The sequence below is a fragment of the Dipodomys spectabilis genome, unplaced genomic scaffold (genome assembly GCF_019054845.1).
Source record: "Dipodomys spectabilis isolate Male_0828 unplaced genomic scaffold, ASM1905484v1 ptg000030l, whole genome shotgun sequence".
Classification (NCBI taxonomy): Eukaryota; Metazoa; Chordata; class Mammalia; order Rodentia; family Heteromyidae; genus Dipodomys; species Dipodomys spectabilis.
In genome coordinates, this window is record NW_024870707.1 from 12479827 (window position 1) to 12497674 (window position 17848).

Below are 17848 nucleotides of genomic sequence, written 5' to 3' on the forward strand. Positions count from 1 at the left end.
CTCCCTAGGGAAGGGGTTGGGGATAGAGAGGTTGCATGGTTGGGCCCTGCAGGGGAGGGTCCAGAGACTCCTGAATCGCCTGTACCCTGGCTTCCCACCTAGTTGGAAACACCCAAATATTCAGAAAATATTCAGTTCTGTTTCACACTCTGCGCCTGCTGTTGTGTGCCCTCCTTGCTCTCAGTGTACACTACCACCCCGAGGAAGAGGGAGCCCCACTCTTTCCTACCTGGTGTTCAGCTCCTTGTCTGAGAGGCTGGCTGGTCCCTCGTCCTCCTGTGCAGGTGATTGTATCAAGCTCTTACTTAGTGATCGATAAATGTGATTGGATGGATGAGTGACCAGCTGACGAGCCCCGCCCCAGAGGGGTCACTGGGAGACATGCCGGACTCTGGAACTTGCAGAGCCTTCAGATTTGAGGTGGTGACATTTCTGCAAGTGGTGCCCAGGTGCAGCTGTGGTGAGGCAGGTGGGTGAATTAGCACCGCGATGCAGGTGCTGACTGCCTGGAAGTGGGAGCTACAGACGGAGCAGGAGAAAGGGTAGAGCCTGAAGTACAGGAGCCGAGAAAGGGGCGGGAGGCCGGAGCGTAGGGACACAGGAGGCCAGAAGCTGCAGTGGGAGTGGACCCCAAGGTTCTTTGTCTTGGGCGATGACCAAATCCATGCTTATTTAGTCCTATAGAATTCAGTGGGCAGGTGTGTGGCTGGGATAGGAAGGAGGCTGCTGATGTGGGCGGTGTGGTACATGGAATGGGGGCTTCAAGCAGAGCCCAGGTCCCAGCCCACTCCAAGTATCCAAGAAATGCTGTGGGTGGAGAGCAGGCCTGGCAGAGCACAAGACCCTGTGTGTCCTTCTGTGTGGCCCTGGCTGGGGCACTACTCTTCTCTGGGCAGAGATGCCTAATGGCGTGAGAATTGGCACAGAGGTGCCCACACGCTTTGCTGAGGGAGCAAACGTGCCAGGTGCAATCACTGCTGCTCCCTGAGTGCCGTTCCTGTGACCTCTTAACTTTGCACCTGGGAAGGTCACCCTGGCCTGGTGGAGGCCCACAAGCCTGAGTCAGGAAGGTCCTGGCCTCCAAGCCAGCGGGGCCAGGACCTGAGGCATAGCTACTTCCTTAAGAGAGCAGCAAAGGGGGCACGAGGCCCCTTTATATATACTGCTGTGTGCCTCAGGTCCTATCAGATGATTTCCAGAGACTTACGGATTTTTCTGTGCCTGGGCTGGCTTTGAACCAAGATCCTCAGATTTCAGCCTCCTGAGTAGCTAGGATTACAGGCGTGCGCCACCAACACCCAGCCTGCCTTTCTTCTCTGTTTCTTGGTCTGGTTTTGGGGATTTTGAGGCAGGGGCTTGCTGTGTAGCCCCAGCTGGCCCAGAACTCCGGCTCCTCCTGCTCCAGCACACTCCTGTTCCGCCTCACTGCCGCCCCATGAGGCAGGGCCAACCGCTCTTGTGAGTGAGGTCACAGGCTGGTGAGGGGATGTGACTTGCTGTGGAGACTTAGCCTCCAGCTGGGAAGACTGTCAGTAGCAAGAGTGCAGATGGGAATGAAGGAACAAATGTGTGCATGAATGAATCGCTTGCTGCCACCTCCCTGGCCTGGCTGCCCTGGCCCGGCCCTGGCTCCCCGAGGGCCTGGGGAAACAGAGACTCTGCATCAAGTCTTACAAAGCAAGCCAAGCAGGCCACGCTGGGCAGTTGTGGGAAGAGGGCCTGACTTTCTGCCCAGGGATGAACAGAGGGATTCTAGGAGGGAAACAGGGGGCTTCCTGGTCCTGGCAGAGGAGAAAGGGGCCCTGATCTGGGGGACAGATCTGACCTTGGGCCTCTCAGTGGGTCTCAGTTTCCCCTGTACATTCAACTCCTTGAGCTAAGTGTCTTGGGCAAGGGGCAGGGGGCAGTGTGGACAGTAGAGCCTAAGGGTTTGAGGGTCAGTTGGTGGGACTGGACCTGGAGTCCAGGCAGCAGCCCCGGGGGTGGGGAGTGGGGGCACTGGGAATCATGACAGTTCCAGGCCTACAAACATGAATTAGATCATTTCTCCCTCCCATCACTTGGGTCCCCAGGGCTGAGTGTCGGGCCAGGACTGGAAGGCAGGCACACCGCACCATCTCTGCTCCAGGCACAGCGTACTTGGCCATGTTGTCTCCTCTGCCCATCCAAACACTGCTCCTGTTGCCAGCCCAGTTTTCCCAGAACACCGATGTAAAGTGACAGCCCCGGAAAAAGAGGCGAGACCTGCAAGGGGCAGGATCTGTCTGGCCCACAGACCATGAACTCAACCCTATCAGAAACTTCAGGGCTGGGCTGGTGGCTAGAGTCTCAGGAGACTGAGATCTGAGGCTCAAGGTTCAAAGTCAGCCCAGGCAGACGAATCCAAGACATTCTTATCTCCAATTGAAAGCAAAGAGCCAGAAGTAGAGGTGTGGACCAAGGAGTAGAGTGCCAGCCTTGAGCAAAAAAGCCAAGCAAGAGCATGAGGCCCTGAATTCAAGCCTCAGTATAAATAAACAATCCAACCAACTTCAGAACCTCTGTGTCTCCCTCCCAACCAGAGCCATCCCTGAGAGCAGCTCCCTGTGGGACCCACACAGAGGGCCTCATCTAGGCTGGGGTGTCTTCGACAAGGTCATCACTGGGAAGCCCCACCATGTCTCTAGAGCCTTAAGGAACAAGCAAAAGAAAGGTGTGGCCAGCCCGCACTGTCCCCCAAAGGTTCAGTGTCCAGTGTGTCTTCCCTGCCCCCACTCTGGAGGAGCTTTGTTGCCTGGCTTTCTTGGGGGACTCCACCCAAGCCATTCTTGGATATGTGCCAAATTCAGCCCCTGAAGACAGGGGTTCCCCGAAGGCCCTCCATCCAGGGAGGGCACCCTCAAGATCCTCCAATGCCCCTCCCGCCCACCAGGCTTCCTCCAGTGGGCCCTTGATTTGCTGTGTGGCCTTGGATCGGTGGCTGCCTCTCTCTGGGCCTCATTGCTGACTGACAGCTGTGGGCTCAGCCCCAGCCTAGCCCCGCCTGGCACGAGGCTCTGCCAGAGCTTCTGCCTGGCTCGGCTCCAGAGAGCAGTGGCACAGGGCTGTCACATGCTGAGCCACGTGACAGCTGGCGGATGGGGGCTGCATCTTAAGCAGAGGACGGGGCTTCCGTGACCCCGACCCCCACCCCTTACCCAGGCAGCTCAAACCACCAGGCTGCTAGCGAGGGCGTGGGGCCGGACGACCTGCCCTGCCTCCCCAGGTAGGCAGAGGACCGGGGTGGGGCTGTGACTAGCATCTCCCAGGTGCAAGGCCGGCCCGGAGGCCCTGGGGAGGAGGCTCCAGGCAGGCCCGGGGCACGCGCAGAGGGAGGCTGCGGCAGTGGCCCAGGGCACAAAGGGTGTCTCCCACACACCTGAACCCACCACCTGCCTGTCTGCAGGCTCGTCGCGTTTGTGCCAGGCTCCCCGAGGTGCCCGGGTGGGGCGGGGGACAGGGGAGACAGGCCCCCCGGCACCCAGCACGGCAGGACCCCAGGGATCACCACGGCGACACATAGCGCAGTGACGGCTGTCCTGCAGGGCGGGGAGCGGGCCGGTCCCTGGGAGCTGCAGGGGTGTCCGCGGGTCCCTGGGAGCTGCAGGGCGGGGAGCGGGCCGGTCCCTGGGAGCTGCAGGGCGGGGAGCGGGCCGGTCCCTGGGAGCTGCAGGGGTGTCCGCGGGTCCCTGGGAGCTGCAGGGCGGGGAGCGGGCCGGTCCCTGGGAGCTGCAGGGGTGTCCGCGGGTCCCTGGGAGCTGCAGGGCGGGGAGCGGGCCGGTCCCTGGGAGCTGCAGGGGTGTCCGCGGGTCCCTGGGAGCTGCAGGGGCGCCCGTGGGTCTGTGGATGGGGACACACCGGAGCCGTCCTGCGCTGGGATTTCTCGACTCTTGTTTTTGTTTTATTTTATGTGTCAGTCCTGGGGCGTGTTCTCAGGGCCTGGGGGCTGGCCTGGAACTTTTTTTGCTCAAGGCTGGCCCTCTACCACTTGAGCCATGCCTTTACTTGCAGCTTTTTGGTAGTTAATTGGAAGTAAGAGTCTCACGGACTTTCCTGCCTGGCCGGCTTTGAACTATGGTCTTTAGATCCTAGCCTCCTGAGTGGCTAGGATGACAGGCCAGAGCCACTAGTATGCAGCTTGGACTCTCTTCATTGTGCAGATAGGGAAACTGAGGCTTAGGGTAGAGGAAGGGGGGAACAGGGCCTTTCTTGCTAGTCAAGGCCACCAGGCCCCACCCCACTGCCCTGGGCTCCCTTCTCCTAGGGCTGAGCCCCTCATATACCTGCTGTGTGGCCCTGGACTAGTGTGGGTCCTCTCTGGGCCCTGGCTTCTCCTCTGCGGAAGCAATCTAGAGGCCCCGAAGGAGGGGGTGGCTTTCTGCTGCCAATGGCCCAGAGCCGAGGTCAGGCACGGGGCCAGGGCGGCCCCGCCCCAGGGCTGGTGTTGGACATTTCATAAGCGCAGCGCCGGGACCGAGTGAGGACGCGCAGGAGGGAGAGCGGCTTCCAGGGGCCTCAGGTACAGCGGCCTCCCAGGGAGGCTGGGCCGCGGTGAGCTGTCAGGGGGGGGATCTGGGTGAGCCACTCTGGGTGAGCCACTCTGGGTGTGGCCACCCTGGCACCCTGGTGCTGGCCTGGTCTTGCTGGGAGAAAGGAGAAGTTGGGGGGGTCGGGGAGAGGATGTCCGGGAGCTCTGTCTGTGTGTCTGACAGGCCCATGTGTTCTGTCTATCAGGCTCAAGTGCTCTGCCTGACATCTGTCTGGCAGGCACAGCTGTTCTGTCTGTCTGTCTGTCTGGTGCAGGTGCTCTGTCTGTCAGACCTGAGCTGCCAGTTCTGGGGCTCTGGACATCCTGGGATGGGGCCTGGAAGAAAGGGGCTCCCTGTGAGCCCCCCAAGAGGGCCAACTTCTCATTCAGGCAACAACTGTGTCCCCAGTGCTGCCAGGGAGACCAGGCTGTGGGGACGCGAGCAATGGACTTTGTAGGCGGGGGAGGAGGGACTGCTGGCAGGCTGCCTGTGTGTGGGAGGGGCTGAGGGGTGCATGGGCCAAGCTCCCTGAGGAGCCGGGACTGGAGGGGACAGGAGGGGCTGCTGCCTGCAGCTCGGGCCGGCCTCATGGAATCCAGGCTCGTCCCACATGCCGTCAGATGGGAATGGAAAGCCCTGGGCCTGCCAGCCTTTGAGGGCAGCCCAGGACCCCAACCTCCAGCATCCGTGACTGCTCCCCGGGGCCGGGGTGGGGGTGGGGGTGGCTCCTGGGCGCTTTGACCAAGCTTCCACTCTTCTCTGTCAGCCACGGCCCACACGGGATCAAGTCCCACGGGCATGACCCGCATGTGCTCCCCCAAGTTCCATGTCAAACCCGCCCCACCGACGACCACAGGCTCTGTCCCATTGCACAGCTGGGAAAAGAGAGCCATAGCGGCCCCGTGACCTGCCCCGGGACCTCTGGCGAGAGCCACAGGGGCCCGTAACCTGCCCCGGGACCTCTGGCCAGCACAGCACGTGCAGCCGCTGAGATTTGGACCCAGGCCACCAGACCCCCAGACCACGCAACAAACTTAGGTCTGAGCAAGGGGAGGCAATCAGTTGCACCTGCTACAGGGTAGGGGGTCAGGGCTCCCCAATCCATGAACCCTCAGAGCCTGGAGCACAGCTCTGACTGCTGCCCCTCCCTCCCCGCTAGGCTTTAAGACCCTCTGCCACCCTGCACCAGCACCTGAGGGCTACCACAGCAAGCACAGTACCTTAGTCAGCGTCTGATGTGCTTGTGTGTGTGTGTGTGTGTGTGAGGGGAGGAGAGAGGGAGAGAGATTGAGATTACCGGGGTTTGAACTCAAGGCCTTGTGTTCTTATTTTTCTTTCTTTTTTGATTGGTTGTGGGCCTGGGCGCTGTCCCTCAGCTCTTCAGCTCAAGGCAAGCGCTCTACCACTTGAGCCACAGCGCCTCTTCCAATTTTCTGGTGGTTCACTGGAGATGAGAGTCTCACGGACTTTACTGCCTGGGCTGGCTTTGAACTGTGGTCCTCAGATCTCAGCCTCCAGAGTAGCCAGGATTACAGGCATGAGCCACCAGTGCCTGGTTAATTATTGTTTTTTCAAGGACTCTCCAAACCCATGGTCTTGGGGGGGGGGGGGCTGGTCCTGCCCTGCCCCACCCCCACAGACCTCCCTGGGCCTGCCAGCCCTCCTCAGCCAATGAGGCGAGGCGGTCTACAGGGGTGGGACCGCCTAGCAAGGAAATTCCTGCGAATGGAACTGGACCCAGTTGCCCTCACTGGGTACGCTCTTGCCCTTGGTGGACAGGGCAGTGCCCACCAGGCTCTGGTTTGCAGCCCACGAGTGTCCCTTCCCTGCAGGAAGAGCCTCTGCTGTCCCTCTGCCCGGGAGGCTGATGGGGCTGCACCCAGCGAAGGCGGGCTTGGGGCCCTGCGCCGCCCGAGGCCTGGCGTGCGTGGGAACCCCGGTTCTCTGGGTCCTGGATGGCTTGCCAGTTCTCTTGTGAGGTCGCAGGCGGCCCCCACCCCCCTGCTGGAGACTCCCCAGGGCCTCAGTCTACAGCCAGCCACGGGGGAGGGGGCAGGGGGCAGCCCCGTTGCTAGGAGCAGCTGCTGGAATGTTCTAGACCCCACCCGGGCGAGCTCCCTGTCCACAAGCTGCCGTTTGCCCTGAGCTCTTCACATTTTTGTGGGCTCTGCGAAGCCTCCAATGAGGGGCAGGCAGGGCTGCGGCACCCCTCTACCGGGACCAGCGGGAGTCTGCGGCAACATGGGATGGGAAAGCACCAGCCGCGTGCCAGCACCTGTGCCTCACGCCTGTAATCCCAGCTGCAGAGGAGGCTGAGATCTGAGGGACGTGGTTCAAAGCCAGCTCAGGCAAGAACGACCCTCCTCTCATCTCTAATGATCAGCCAAAGGCTAGTGACTCCAGGAGCAGAGCACCAGCCTGGAGCCAAAAAGCTCAAGGACAGTGCTCAGCCTGAGCCCATGAGCACATGTACGCGTGTACGTATGTGTGCAGGCGCGCGCACACACACACACAGAGCATGATTGAGGGGGTGGTGATATCTGTGACCCCCTTAAGCATGGCTGATCTCTATTGCATGTCCTGGTGGCCTGTGGGCTGTGTGTCACTTTCTCTCCTGTTATAAATGAGGAAACTGAGGCAAGTCTCACACTGCTAAGAGCAGAGCCCAGAGCCCTGCAGAGGGCACTCCAAAGGTGCTACAGCTATCTATGTCTTCCTTTGCCTCCTGCCCTCGCCCGGGTCACCTGGGTCCCGGCAGCCCTGAACCTATGGCTTTGGGCTGGGCCTGGCCATGCCCCCCACCCCAGGGCAGGGGGCGGGGAAGCGGGGCCCGGCCCTGTGTGGTTGGGTGTCGGGGCCGCCCTGCCCAGCCAAGTCACGCTGTCCTGTCTGGCAGGATGGAGCCGCTGGAGGACACGCTGCGGCGGCTGCGGGAGGCCTTCCGCGCGGGCCACACACGGCCGGCAGAGTTCCGGGTTGCGCAGCTCCAGGGCCTGGGCCGCTTCCTGCAGGACCACAAGCAGCAGCTGCAGCAGGCGCTGGCCCAGGACCTGCACAAGGTGTGGATGCGGGGAAGGGGCATAGGGAGGGGGCAGCAGGGGTGAGGCAGGAGGGGAGCCGTGCCCCACCAACCCATTCCCTTCTGCCATCACGCAACCTCTAGACTCCAGCAAAGCTAAGCCCAGCCTCTACAGAGCTGATCTGGGGGAGATAGGACCACAGTGCAGCATATACACAGAATACTGGCTGGTACCTAGGTCATGGAAACACTTCCAGTGTGAAGTGAGGGGAAGCTGGGGGTCAGGAAGAGTTTGAGAAAGGGATGTTAGGAACAGGAAGGGGGAGAAGGAAAGACCTACAGGGCATAGCATGTGCAAAGGCCCTGTGGCAGAAGGAACTTCATACATATGTGTTTGAGGAGCCCAGTGTGGCTGTGGAAAACAGATCTAGAAGCTGAGGCCCAGGGAGGTGGGCCACACCAGGCAGGCTCTAGTTGGCCCTGGAGGACTTGGGCTCCCCCTGGGGACAGTGGGCATCAGCCTGGAGATCAGTCCCAGTTCCAGCAACAGCCATGCGAGCCCCACTCCTCCCCCCAAAAAAGACAAACAGCACACAGTTCCCTGTAGGCCAGACCCCGAGTCCATCACCAGCAAGGCTGCTCTGTTCCAGGACAGCCATCCAACAGGTTGTCCTGGTGGCTCCTCTTCTCTGAGTAAAACATCCCCTCCTTCAGCCCCTGTGCTCCTGGGAGCCCTGTGGGCACTGTCCCCTCCACCTGTCCCCAGCCCAGGCCAGCCTCCCCGGAGTCCCTGTTTCCCTTCTCAGCTCATATTTCACTTCTGCCTTCCCATCCTTACAAAGGGAGCAGTGGCCCAGAAAATTCAATCTGTGCCTCACTCTGATCTTGGCCAACCTGCGGTCCCCATCCTCCCGGCACTCCTGAACCCTTGCTTAATCCCCTTCCTGCAGCCATCGCCCAGCCGCCCCCAGTCGGCTCAGACAGTACAAGCCCAGCCGGGAAGGGCTGACTTAAAGTGCCCCGTCCTCCCCAAAGCACATCTCTGCTAGGCCCAGGCCTCTGCTGACCCCTGCGAAGTTGCCCAGGGTTGGGCAGGCCAGCACTTCCGGGCACAGAGGGGGCTGTAGAGCATGTTGGGCCAGGCCCAGCCACCAGGGGGCACTGGCTGGCGGGATGTCTGTGGGTCTCCAAGCTCACAGCCCCTCCACCCCCAGACTCAGCGCTGGCCTTGACCTTTGAACCCTCCCGGCTCCCCTTGGGCCTTTAATCTCTACTCTAACCCAGGAGCACTTGGATCAAGGTGGTTGTGACTCAGGCAGGGAGACATTGGGGCTGGTGTTCCCGGCCTTGGCCTCTGGCCGCCTAGTTCTCTCCTGGAGTAGAGGCAGAGCACATGGCTGGCAGAGATCGATGCCAGGTCCCCATCGACTCTGTCTCCTTCGCACTCTTGCCCTGGGCACCTGACAGGGGCCCCTGGGAACTGCCATCATTTGTCCAGGAAAGTCTGTGTCTTGTGTCCCCTGCGGACGGGCGTGCACACAGCAGGACACCGTGCCTTGTGAGGAACCCGAGTCAGGTCCTGTTGCTGCTCTGCCTGCAGGCCTCCACTGCCCAGGCCACGCCCCTGATGGTGCAGAGCAAGCCATCGCCAGCCATTGAGCTTTGATGTCTGCCAGGATCTTTGCCCAGAATATTCCAGACATGTTCCAGATGTCCCGGGCTCCTTCCTGCCCCTTCCTCAGGTCACAGCTCAATTGTCAGATCATGTGGCCAGGTGTGATGGTGCTCTTGTAATCCTAGCACTCAGGATGTGGAGGCAGGAAGATCACACGTTTGAGGCCAGCCTGGGCCTCAGAGTGGGACCATGTCTATGAATGAACGACGCCGTCCTATCCCAGAGACTTGCACCAATACCTTGCCCACAGACCAAAAGTGTACGTGCAGGTGCACTGGTGCACACCTGTGACCTGTGTTCTCATTCTCTGTCTACCCCTGCCCTCTTCCACTTTTCTCATAGAACCAGCCATGGCCTCGCTGGGCACGGTGGCTCATGCCTGTAATACCAGCTACCCAGGAGGCAGAGATCAGGAGAAGTGAGATTCAAAGTCAGGGCAAAAAAAAAAAGAATTTGTGAGTCCCAGTGTCTACCAATAGCTGGTGCTGGGGCGCCACACAGCGGCCCCTCAGCCTCCCACGCGAGAAGGGAGAATGGCAGCCTTGATCCAGGCCTGCCCTGGCAAAAAGTAAGGTCTCAAAAATAGCTAAGCTGAGGCTGTGGCGAGAGTGGCTGTGGGCCTGCCCGGCAAGCTCCTGCTATAGTGCAGGCGCAAGAACACCTCTGCAGTGGGAGTGCGTGCATGCATGCATGCAAGAACCTCTGCAGTGGGAGTGCATGCATGCATGCATGCAAGAACCTCTGCAGTGGGACTGAATGCATGCATGCATGCAGGAACACCTCTGCAGTAGGAGTGAATGCACGCATGCATGCAAGAACACCTCTGCAAGCCGGGCGCTGGTGGCTCACACCTGTAATCCTAGCTACTCAGGAGGCTGAGATCTGAGGATCGCGGTTCAAAGCCAGCCCGGGCAGGAGAGACCGTGAGACTCCTATCTCCAATAAACCACCAGAAAACCGGAAGTGGCGCTGTGGCTCAAGTGGTAGAGCGTTCGCTTTGAGCTGAAGAGCTGAGGGATAGTGCCCAGGCCCAGAGTTCAAGCCCCACAGCCGACCAAAAAAAAAAAAAGAACACCTCTGCAGTGGGAGTGCATGCACGCATGCGTGCATGGGAGGTGCAGGCCCTGCAGGGATGGGGCTGGGCCAGCGTGACCCCCTGTCCCTCCCTGCAGTCAGCCTTTGAGTCCCTGGTGTCTGAGATTGTCATCAGCCAGGGCGAGGTGGACTTGGCCCTCAGAAACTTGCAGGCCTGGATGAAAGATGAGCATGTGTCCAGGAACCTGGTGAGCGTCCGTGCCCGGGGGTGGACAGGAGGGTTGGGGGGAGCTGCTTGCTCCCACCTTATGGCCCCCCCAGACCTCCAAGCCACTCACCCAGGCTCCCCATTCCAGGCCACACAGCTGGACTCCGCCTTCATCCGGAAGGAGCCCTTCGGGCTGGTGCTCATTGTGGCCCCGTGGAACTACCCCGTGAACCTCACGCTGGTGCCCCTGGTGGGGGCCCTCGCGGCCGGTGAGCACCCCACCCATTCCATTCCCATAGCTCACCCATAGGTGGGGGAGGAGGACCAGCCATTGGCCGCCCCGGCCCAGCGCGCTCCCCACACTCCCCGCAGGGAACTGTGTGGTGCTGAAGCCCTCGGAGCTCAGCAGGAGCACGGAGAAGGTTCTAGCTGAGGAGCTGCCCCGCTACCTGGACCCGGTGAGCAGGACAGGCAGGAGCCCAAGTCCATGGCCTCAGTTTCCCCCCTCAAGCTGGATGGGCTGGGGGGGGAGTGGGCTCGAGAGGGGCGCCTCCCCCCTCCCCCCCCCCCCCCCGCACACAGCCTGGGCCCCGGATGGAGGGACTGGAGAGCTGGGATGGGAGGCAGCCTCGGCCGTGCCCCCCCCCACCCCCGCAGAGCTGCTTTGCCGTGGTGCTCGGGGGCCCCTCGGAGACGGAGCAGCTGCTGGAGCACAGGTTTGACTACATCTTCTTCACAGGTGAGGCCGGGGCCTCCCAGGGAGGCATGCTGGGGGGGGGGGGCAGCTCTGGGAGTCTAGGAGGGACAAGGCAAGTGGCCAGTCCAGGAAAACCCAGCCCGGGCAAGCCGTCGGCCGCCCTGGGGTCAGCTCTGCCTCCCCCTCCAGCTGTGAGAAGCCCGGGGTGCCAGGATCCCTCAGGACCCCGCTCACCCCCCAACCACGGGCTCCTGCTCAGCTCCCGCAGTGCCAGGCCCGCGTGACCCCGCCCCTTGCAGGCCCGGCTCCAGAGGTCACCAGCCTTCACCTCACAGCCTGTACGGAGTGTACGGAGCTCCCTGACGCCACCTGGCTTCCAATGAAGTCCAGGATGATGTTTCTGGAACTGAGTGGAAAACCCAGGAGTCGGGAGTCAGCACTTCTAGGGGCCCTGCGTGTCTCACCAGACCCTTTCCCTGGCGGGGAGGAACAGCGGTGGGGCCGGGAACTGAGCCTGCCCAACCTGGGGAGCGGGAAACTCAGAGGGTGTCCCCGGCTGAGGGGGCAGGCACAGCTCCTGCAGCCCACGGGGAGGGGCGAGAGCAGGAGGCCCAGCTGGAGGCTGAGGACGGCGCCCAGGCCCAGCGTTCACGTCCCACGACTGACAGAAAAAAGAAAAATCCTGGAGTGGCCCATGGGCTGCGCCACGGGGATCAAGGGGACTGCGGGGTGCGCAGAGCTCACCCTGCCTTCCAGAGCCCCGTACCTGTGGGGCTCATCGGGGAGTCTTGCCTAGAAGGCGGCAGAGTGGTAAAAGGCCCAGCTCTGGCTGGCCATCAAGGGAGAGCAGCCACCACCAGGTCAGTGTGACTGAGGGGACATGGTTCCCTTCCACATCCGCAGGGAGCCCTCGCGTAGGGCGGATCGTCATGGCCGCAGCCGCCAAGCACCTGACGCCCATCACCCTGGAGCTGGGGGGCAAGAACCCCTGCTATGTGGACGACGACTGCGACCCCCAGACCGTGGCCAACCGCGTGGCCTGGTTCCGCTACTTCAACAGCGGCCAGACCTGCGTGGCCCCCGACTACGTCCTGTGCAGCCCCGAGACGCGGGAGCGGCTGCTGCCCGCCCTGCAGAGCGCCATCACCCGTTTCTATGGCGACGACCCCAAGAGCTCCCCCAACCTGGGCCGCATCATCAACCAGAAACACTTCCTGCGGCTGCAGGGGCTGCTGCGCTGTGGCCGCGTGGCCATCGGAGGCCAGAGCGACGAGAGCGATCGCTACATCGGTGAGGCCCGGCTCCCGGCCAGGCGCCTCCCACGGGGCCCCTTCACGCAAGGGCCCCGGCTGACCCCAGTGTGGGCCTCGGTGCCGCGCCCCAGTCCAGAACACCCGCGCCCCAGACCCTGTGCTTCTGAGCCACGACTCCTCCCATCCAAACCCCACAGCTCCGGCCCGCTGGGCTCCGACCCCAGCTCCAGGCGCCCAGACTGTGGCTCAAAACCCTGAGCCACCTCGTGCTGCCCCCTGAGGCCGGGACCCCAGCCCCTCCCATGCCGGCAGCCTGGGGTCAGGGGGGTCAGGCTGCTCCTCCCTGGCACGGACGCCCTGCCCCGGGGCACAGCGCCCACAGCCTGGAGGCTGAGCCGCCCCTGTGTCCACAGCGCCCACGGTGCTGGTGGACGTGCAGGAGACGGAGCCCGTGATGCAGGAGGAAATCTTCGGGCCCATCCTGCCCCTGGTGACCGTGAGGAGCCTGGACGAGGCCATCGACTTCATCAACCAGCGGGAGAAGCCTCTGGCCCTGTATGCCTTCTCCAACAGCAGCCAGGTGCGCCTGCGGGGCGGGGCGGGCGGGGCTCGTGCACTGTCAGCGTGCCGCCTGAGGGTGGCAGCAGAGGACACAGGGCCCTCTGGTCACTCCCAGGATGGCAGGTCCCTGCCCTCCCTCCCACCTGATGGACAGCTCCCCGGGGTCTTCTCCACGTTCTTCCACTCTTGCTCACTCATCTGAGCCTGGCGGCCAGTGTCCCCTCCTGGAGCCTGGCTCTCAAGTCACACAGCAGAGCTAGCAGATCCCAGAATAAAGCGCTGGGTCCTGGTTCCCACTCAGGCCCAAGGGTTGGCCTGGGAGTCGAGGTGAGCCGTGGTGTCCATAGAGGACACACTGAGAATCACCAGCAGTCTCCACCAGGCCCCCTGCCCTCCGAAGATTCTGTCTGAGCAGTGACTTATTTCATGCTGGTCCTAGAACTTGAACTCAGGACCTGGGCACTGTCACTGAACATTTTTGCTCAAGGCTAGTACTCTACCGCTTGGAGCCACAGCCCCACTTCGGCTTTTTGGTAGTTAGGAGATAAGAATCTCATGGACTTTCCCACCTGGGCTGGCTTTGAACTTTGATCTTCAGATCTCAGATTCCTGAATAGCTGGGATTACAGGTGTGAGCTACTAGTGCTTGGCTAATGGTTTATTTTTATCTTTATTTTACTACTACTGGGATTTGAACTCAGGGACTTGCACTTTTGCTAGGCAGGATGTCCATGATTTGAATCATACCTTCAGGCCTCAATATTTTTGTTGTACTAATACTAGGGCCTGAACTGAAGGCCTGGGTGCTGTCTTTTAACTTTTTTGCTCAAGGCTAGCACTCTACCACTTGAGCCATTATTCTACTCTGGTTTTTTCAATGGTTAATTGGAGATAAGAGTTTCACAGAATTTCCTGGGGGGGCGGGCTGACTTTTAACCGCGGTCCTCACATCTCAGCCTCCTGAATAGCTAGGATTACAGGCATGAGCTGCCTGGGCCCAGTGAGAATCATTTATTGATTGGAACTATGATCTATGGGCCACGTGCTGTGTCCCAGGCCGCGGGGCCTGTGACCACATCCTCTCTGGTTAAACCAGGAGCTTGAGGCTCTGCTCCGACCTTCCCCACAAGTCTAGGACCAGCCCTCCCTCCATGGAGCCATTTACTAGAATCTTCTGCCTCTAGAAATCCTGTGCAGTTTCCCGGCAGTGGCCAAGGGGACTCTCCCTGGTCCTGGGACACAGAGTGCATCTTGTCCATCCTGCTTGGCACAGCTTTGGTGCTCTCTCTGCCCAGCCTCCAGTATGGCTGGTGTCCATGCTGGTTGCTAGGCAACCAAATGATAGCTGAGCCAGTCGCTGGTGATCCAGCTACTCAGGAGGCTGAGATCTGAGGATCTCGGTTCAAAGCCAGCCTGGGCAAGGAAAATCCAGGAGACTCTTTTGTTGTTGTTGTTGGTTGTTGGGCTTGAACTCCTTGCGCTCTTCAGCTCAAGGTGAGCACTCTACCGCTTGAGCCACAGGGCCACTTCCCGTTTTTTAGTGGTTTATTGGAGATAAGAGTCTCACGGACTTTTCTGCCCAGGCTGGCTTTGAACCGTGATCCTCAGATCTCAGACTCCTGAGTAGCTAGGATTACAGGCATGAGCCACCGGCGCCCAGTCCAGGAGACTCATCTCCAGTTAACCACCAGAAAGCCGAAAGTGGCTCTGTGGCTCAAATGGTAGCGCGCTCCCCTTGAGCTGAAGAGCTTGGGGACAGCGCCCAGGCCCAGAGTTCAAGCCCCATGACCGACCCAAAAAAAAAAAAAAAGATAGCTGAACTCCTGGTGGGAGCCCCTCTGCCTGCCACCAAACCAGCTTCTGCCGCCTCATCTCGGTCACCAGGCAAAGCAGATCGGAGTCTCGGCGAGGGCTGCTCAGGGCGCACAGTCTGCTCCTTCGTCCCTTCAGCAGCCCCGCAGACAGAAGGGCAAGGGCCTCAACGGGGATGCGTGAGGGCCGAGCCCCTGCTTGTGAGCCATCGGACTCCTGCTCCCACGCCCTCCCTGTCCAACCCCGCCCCCTCCGCTCTCTCCCAGGTGGTGAGGCAGGTGCTGGCGAGGACCAGCAGCGGGGGCTTCTGCGGGAACGACGGCTTCATGCACATGACCCTGGCCAGTCTGCCGTTCGGAGGTGTGGGTAGGTGCCCCGGCCCTGGGCTCCTTGGCACCCCTCCACTGCACGGAGAATGCCAGTCTGATCTCAGCACAGGGACAGGCTGGGAGCTGGTCCTACCCCGGCCCCCCATCCTAGCCCTGCTCCCATCACACAGAACCTTCCAGACCTGTCTGCACTTACCTGCAGACCCAGTTCTGTAGGTATTTTAGGAGCACAAGTGTGGCCCACGGTCTGCTGCGCCCCTTGCCCTTCTCCTAACAGCGCCGGGATGGCCTTGGCCTGACCATCCACCGCAGTGCATGTCCTCTGCTCCCTGCTGTGAGCTGACCTTGTACCCCCCAGCCCCTCCCCCCCCCCCGTGCCCCTGCAGCCCACCAGCAGGGCACCTCTGCTGCCGGGAAAGCATGGAAAGCCTCTGCCCGGACACTGCTGGCCCCAGCGCAGCCCCTGCCCTTCTTTGAGCCCCTTTCCCCAGTGACAGGACAGGACCACAGCAGGTGACACACCAGCCTGTCAAACTCAGCAACAGGCCTGGGAAGGCGGCTCCGCGGTAGAGCGCTGGCCTAGCAGGCATGAAGCCCTGGGTTCCATTCCTCAGCACCACATACACAGAAAAAGCTGGAAGTGGCACTCAGCTCAAGTGGTAGAGCACTAGCCTTGAGTACAGAGAGGCTCAGGGACAGCGCCCAGGCCCTGAGTTCAAGCCCCAGGTCTAGGAGAGAAAAAAAAAACCTCAACAGATTACATGCCAGCAGGGCGTCCCCGGAGGGCAGCGGTGCACGGCAGTGTACGGTGGGCAGAGGCTGAGGCTGGGCACTGCTGGCCTGGCTGGGATGGGGGTACGGTGTCCAGCCTCCCTGAGTTTGGTTCTTGCCTGGGTCACTGTCAGACCCGCCTGTCCCATGGCCGCAGGAGGGGTGGCAGGCCCGATTCCCAGGGCGTGGGGGCTAGTCCGTGCTGCTCTCGCCAAGGGACCCACTCGTGCCTTCTCCATCTGCTCCCCGCAGCCACATGCCACCCCCTCCAAGGCACTGAGTCCCCCCTGAGCCCCCCCCCCCCAGTCCAGGAAGCTCACATCTGCCCCTGGCTCCAGGCAGCCTGGGGGCCCCGACTTCCCTGGCTTGCTTCCCTCCCCCAACACCCAGAGCTCATGACGGCAGCACAGTGCTGTGTTTGAACACTGGCTGACACTTGTCCCTTCCCCTGTCCCCACACCCCCAGCCTGAACCCCACCCTAGGGGGTCAAGCACAGGACACCTGTCCAAAGGACTGTTCAGGACAGTTCCAGAATCCATGACCTGGACCTCTGTGTGTCTATCCATCCCCAGCCTGGTGTTATCAGCTACTGAGCGCTCAGCCTTCGTCCCACAATGCCTTATGACTGGTCTACTGGACAAATGGAGAAACTGAGGCTCAGCGCTCAGGTCTCGCCTGACATCCTCTTGGTCGCTGACCCCGTTCTGTGTCTGCGCAGGCCACAGCGGGATGGGCAGGTACCACGGCAAGTTCTCCTTCGATACCTTCTCCCACCAGCGCGCCTGCCTGCTGCGCAGCCCCGGCCTGGAGAAGGTCAACGATATCCGCTACCCGCCCTACACGCCCGGCAAGCTGCGGCTGCTGCTGCTGGCCATGGAGGAGCGCCGCTGCAGCTGCACGCTGCTCTGAGCCCCACGCCCTCCCTAGGCCGGGGATGCTCCGGGGGCCTGGGGGTCAGGGGGTCAGAGCACAAGGATGCCTGCCCAGCCCAGCGCTGCCCCGCCCCGCCCCTTGACGCCTGGGGGCGGTGGTCTCACTCAGACAGCGCTTCCCGTGGAGGGTGCAGCGGGAGCCCTCGGCCCACAGCCGATCCTCGGGGACCTGCCGTGCCTGTCTTTCCTGAGACTGTTAGAAATAAAACTAGGGGGCTGCTGACCCGCGCCACAATGTCCTGTCTTCTCTCCTGGGGTGCAGAGGGGATGCCAGCAGCATGGCCCAGCGCGGGGGGGGGGGGGGGGGGGAAGCACTCCTGCCCCTGGGGCCAGCTCAGCCTCTGGGATCAACAACATCGGGGCTCTCGCACCCCTCTCCCCGAAGCCCGTCTTTGAGCACTGACACCCCCCCAAGATCTGGCACCCCCCCACTTCCCCCACGCCCCTCCTGCCTGGGGACCTCTCGTGGCTCCCCGTGCGCCACACGTCCCGGACCCCCAACAGTCCCGGACTCAGCTGGTCTTTGCTAGGACGCTGCCCGACCCCTCAGGCAGTGTAGACACCGCCTCCTCCAGGAAGCCCCCCCGGACCCCCACGCCCGGAAACAGGCGGTCTGCGGGAAGAACCAGGGGCAGCCACAGGTGCCAAATGGAGGTATAACAGTGGTTCCCGCACACTGGGCGTCGCCGGGGAGGACCAGCAGCTGCCGCAAGAGCGGGGTGTTTCCGCGAGGAGTCGGCGCCGTCGGAACCGCCGTCACTACACAAACTGAACCACAAATCTGGACCGGCTGCTCCCCGCCCACCGGAGCCACTTAAGCCACGCCCCGGATGTCCCGCCTTCTGCGACGCGGAGCTCCTCGCCTATTGGCTTTTCCGAAGCAACATGGCGGCGCCCGACAAAACTTCATGCCCTACTGCCCTAACAGCCAATCAGACGAAACATATGTGTAGCTCCCGCCTCCTCCAGGAGCACAGCGGACCAATCATGGAGGGTCGCCACGGAAAA

The 17848-nt window shown here is 61.7% G+C and overlaps 1 protein-coding gene across 6 annotated transcripts; it reads left to right on the forward strand.

Moving 5' to 3' along the window:
- The first annotated feature begins 4261 nt into the window (after positions 1-4261).
- Aldh3b1 (aldehyde dehydrogenase 3 family member B1) lies at positions 4262-16904 on the forward strand. Of its 6 annotated transcripts, none has more exons than XM_042676002.1 (10): positions 4262-4537; positions 7444-7606; positions 10414-10524; positions 10633-10753; positions 10857-10942; positions 11142-11223; positions 12085-12471; positions 12848-13014; positions 15074-15173; positions 16627-16904. In XM_042676002.1, exons 2-10 carry the CDS (start codon positions 7445-7447, stop codon positions 16815-16817), a joined length of 1407 nt encoding a protein of 468 aa, XP_042531936.1. In that variant the 5' UTR covers positions 4262-4537; position 7444; the 3' UTR covers positions 16818-16904. The 6 variants fall into 6 exon arrangements, with proteins under 6 accessions (XP_042531936.1, XP_042531938.1, XP_042531939.1 ...); XM_042676004.1 differs by lacking the exon at positions 16627-16904 and adding an exon at positions 16481-16614 and having other exon boundaries at positions 11142-11200; XM_042676005.1 differs by lacking the exon at positions 16627-16904 and adding an exon at positions 16481-16613.
- The last annotated feature ends 944 nt before the right edge of the window (positions 16905-17848 follow it).

Coding starts and splice junctions, on each gene's coding strand:
- Aldh3b1 (XM_042676002.1), top strand. CDS start 7,445: ATGGAGCCGCTGGAGGACACGCTGCGGCGGCTGCGGGAGGCCTTCCGC. Junction 10,525..10,632: donor AGCATGTGTCCAGGAACCTG/GTGAGCGTCCGT, acceptor TCCCCATTCCAG/GCCACACAGCTGGACTCCGC. Junction 15,174..16,626: donor TCTGCCGTTCGGAGGTGTGG/GTAGGTGCCCCG, acceptor GTGTCTGCGCAG/GCCACAGCGGGATGGGCAGG.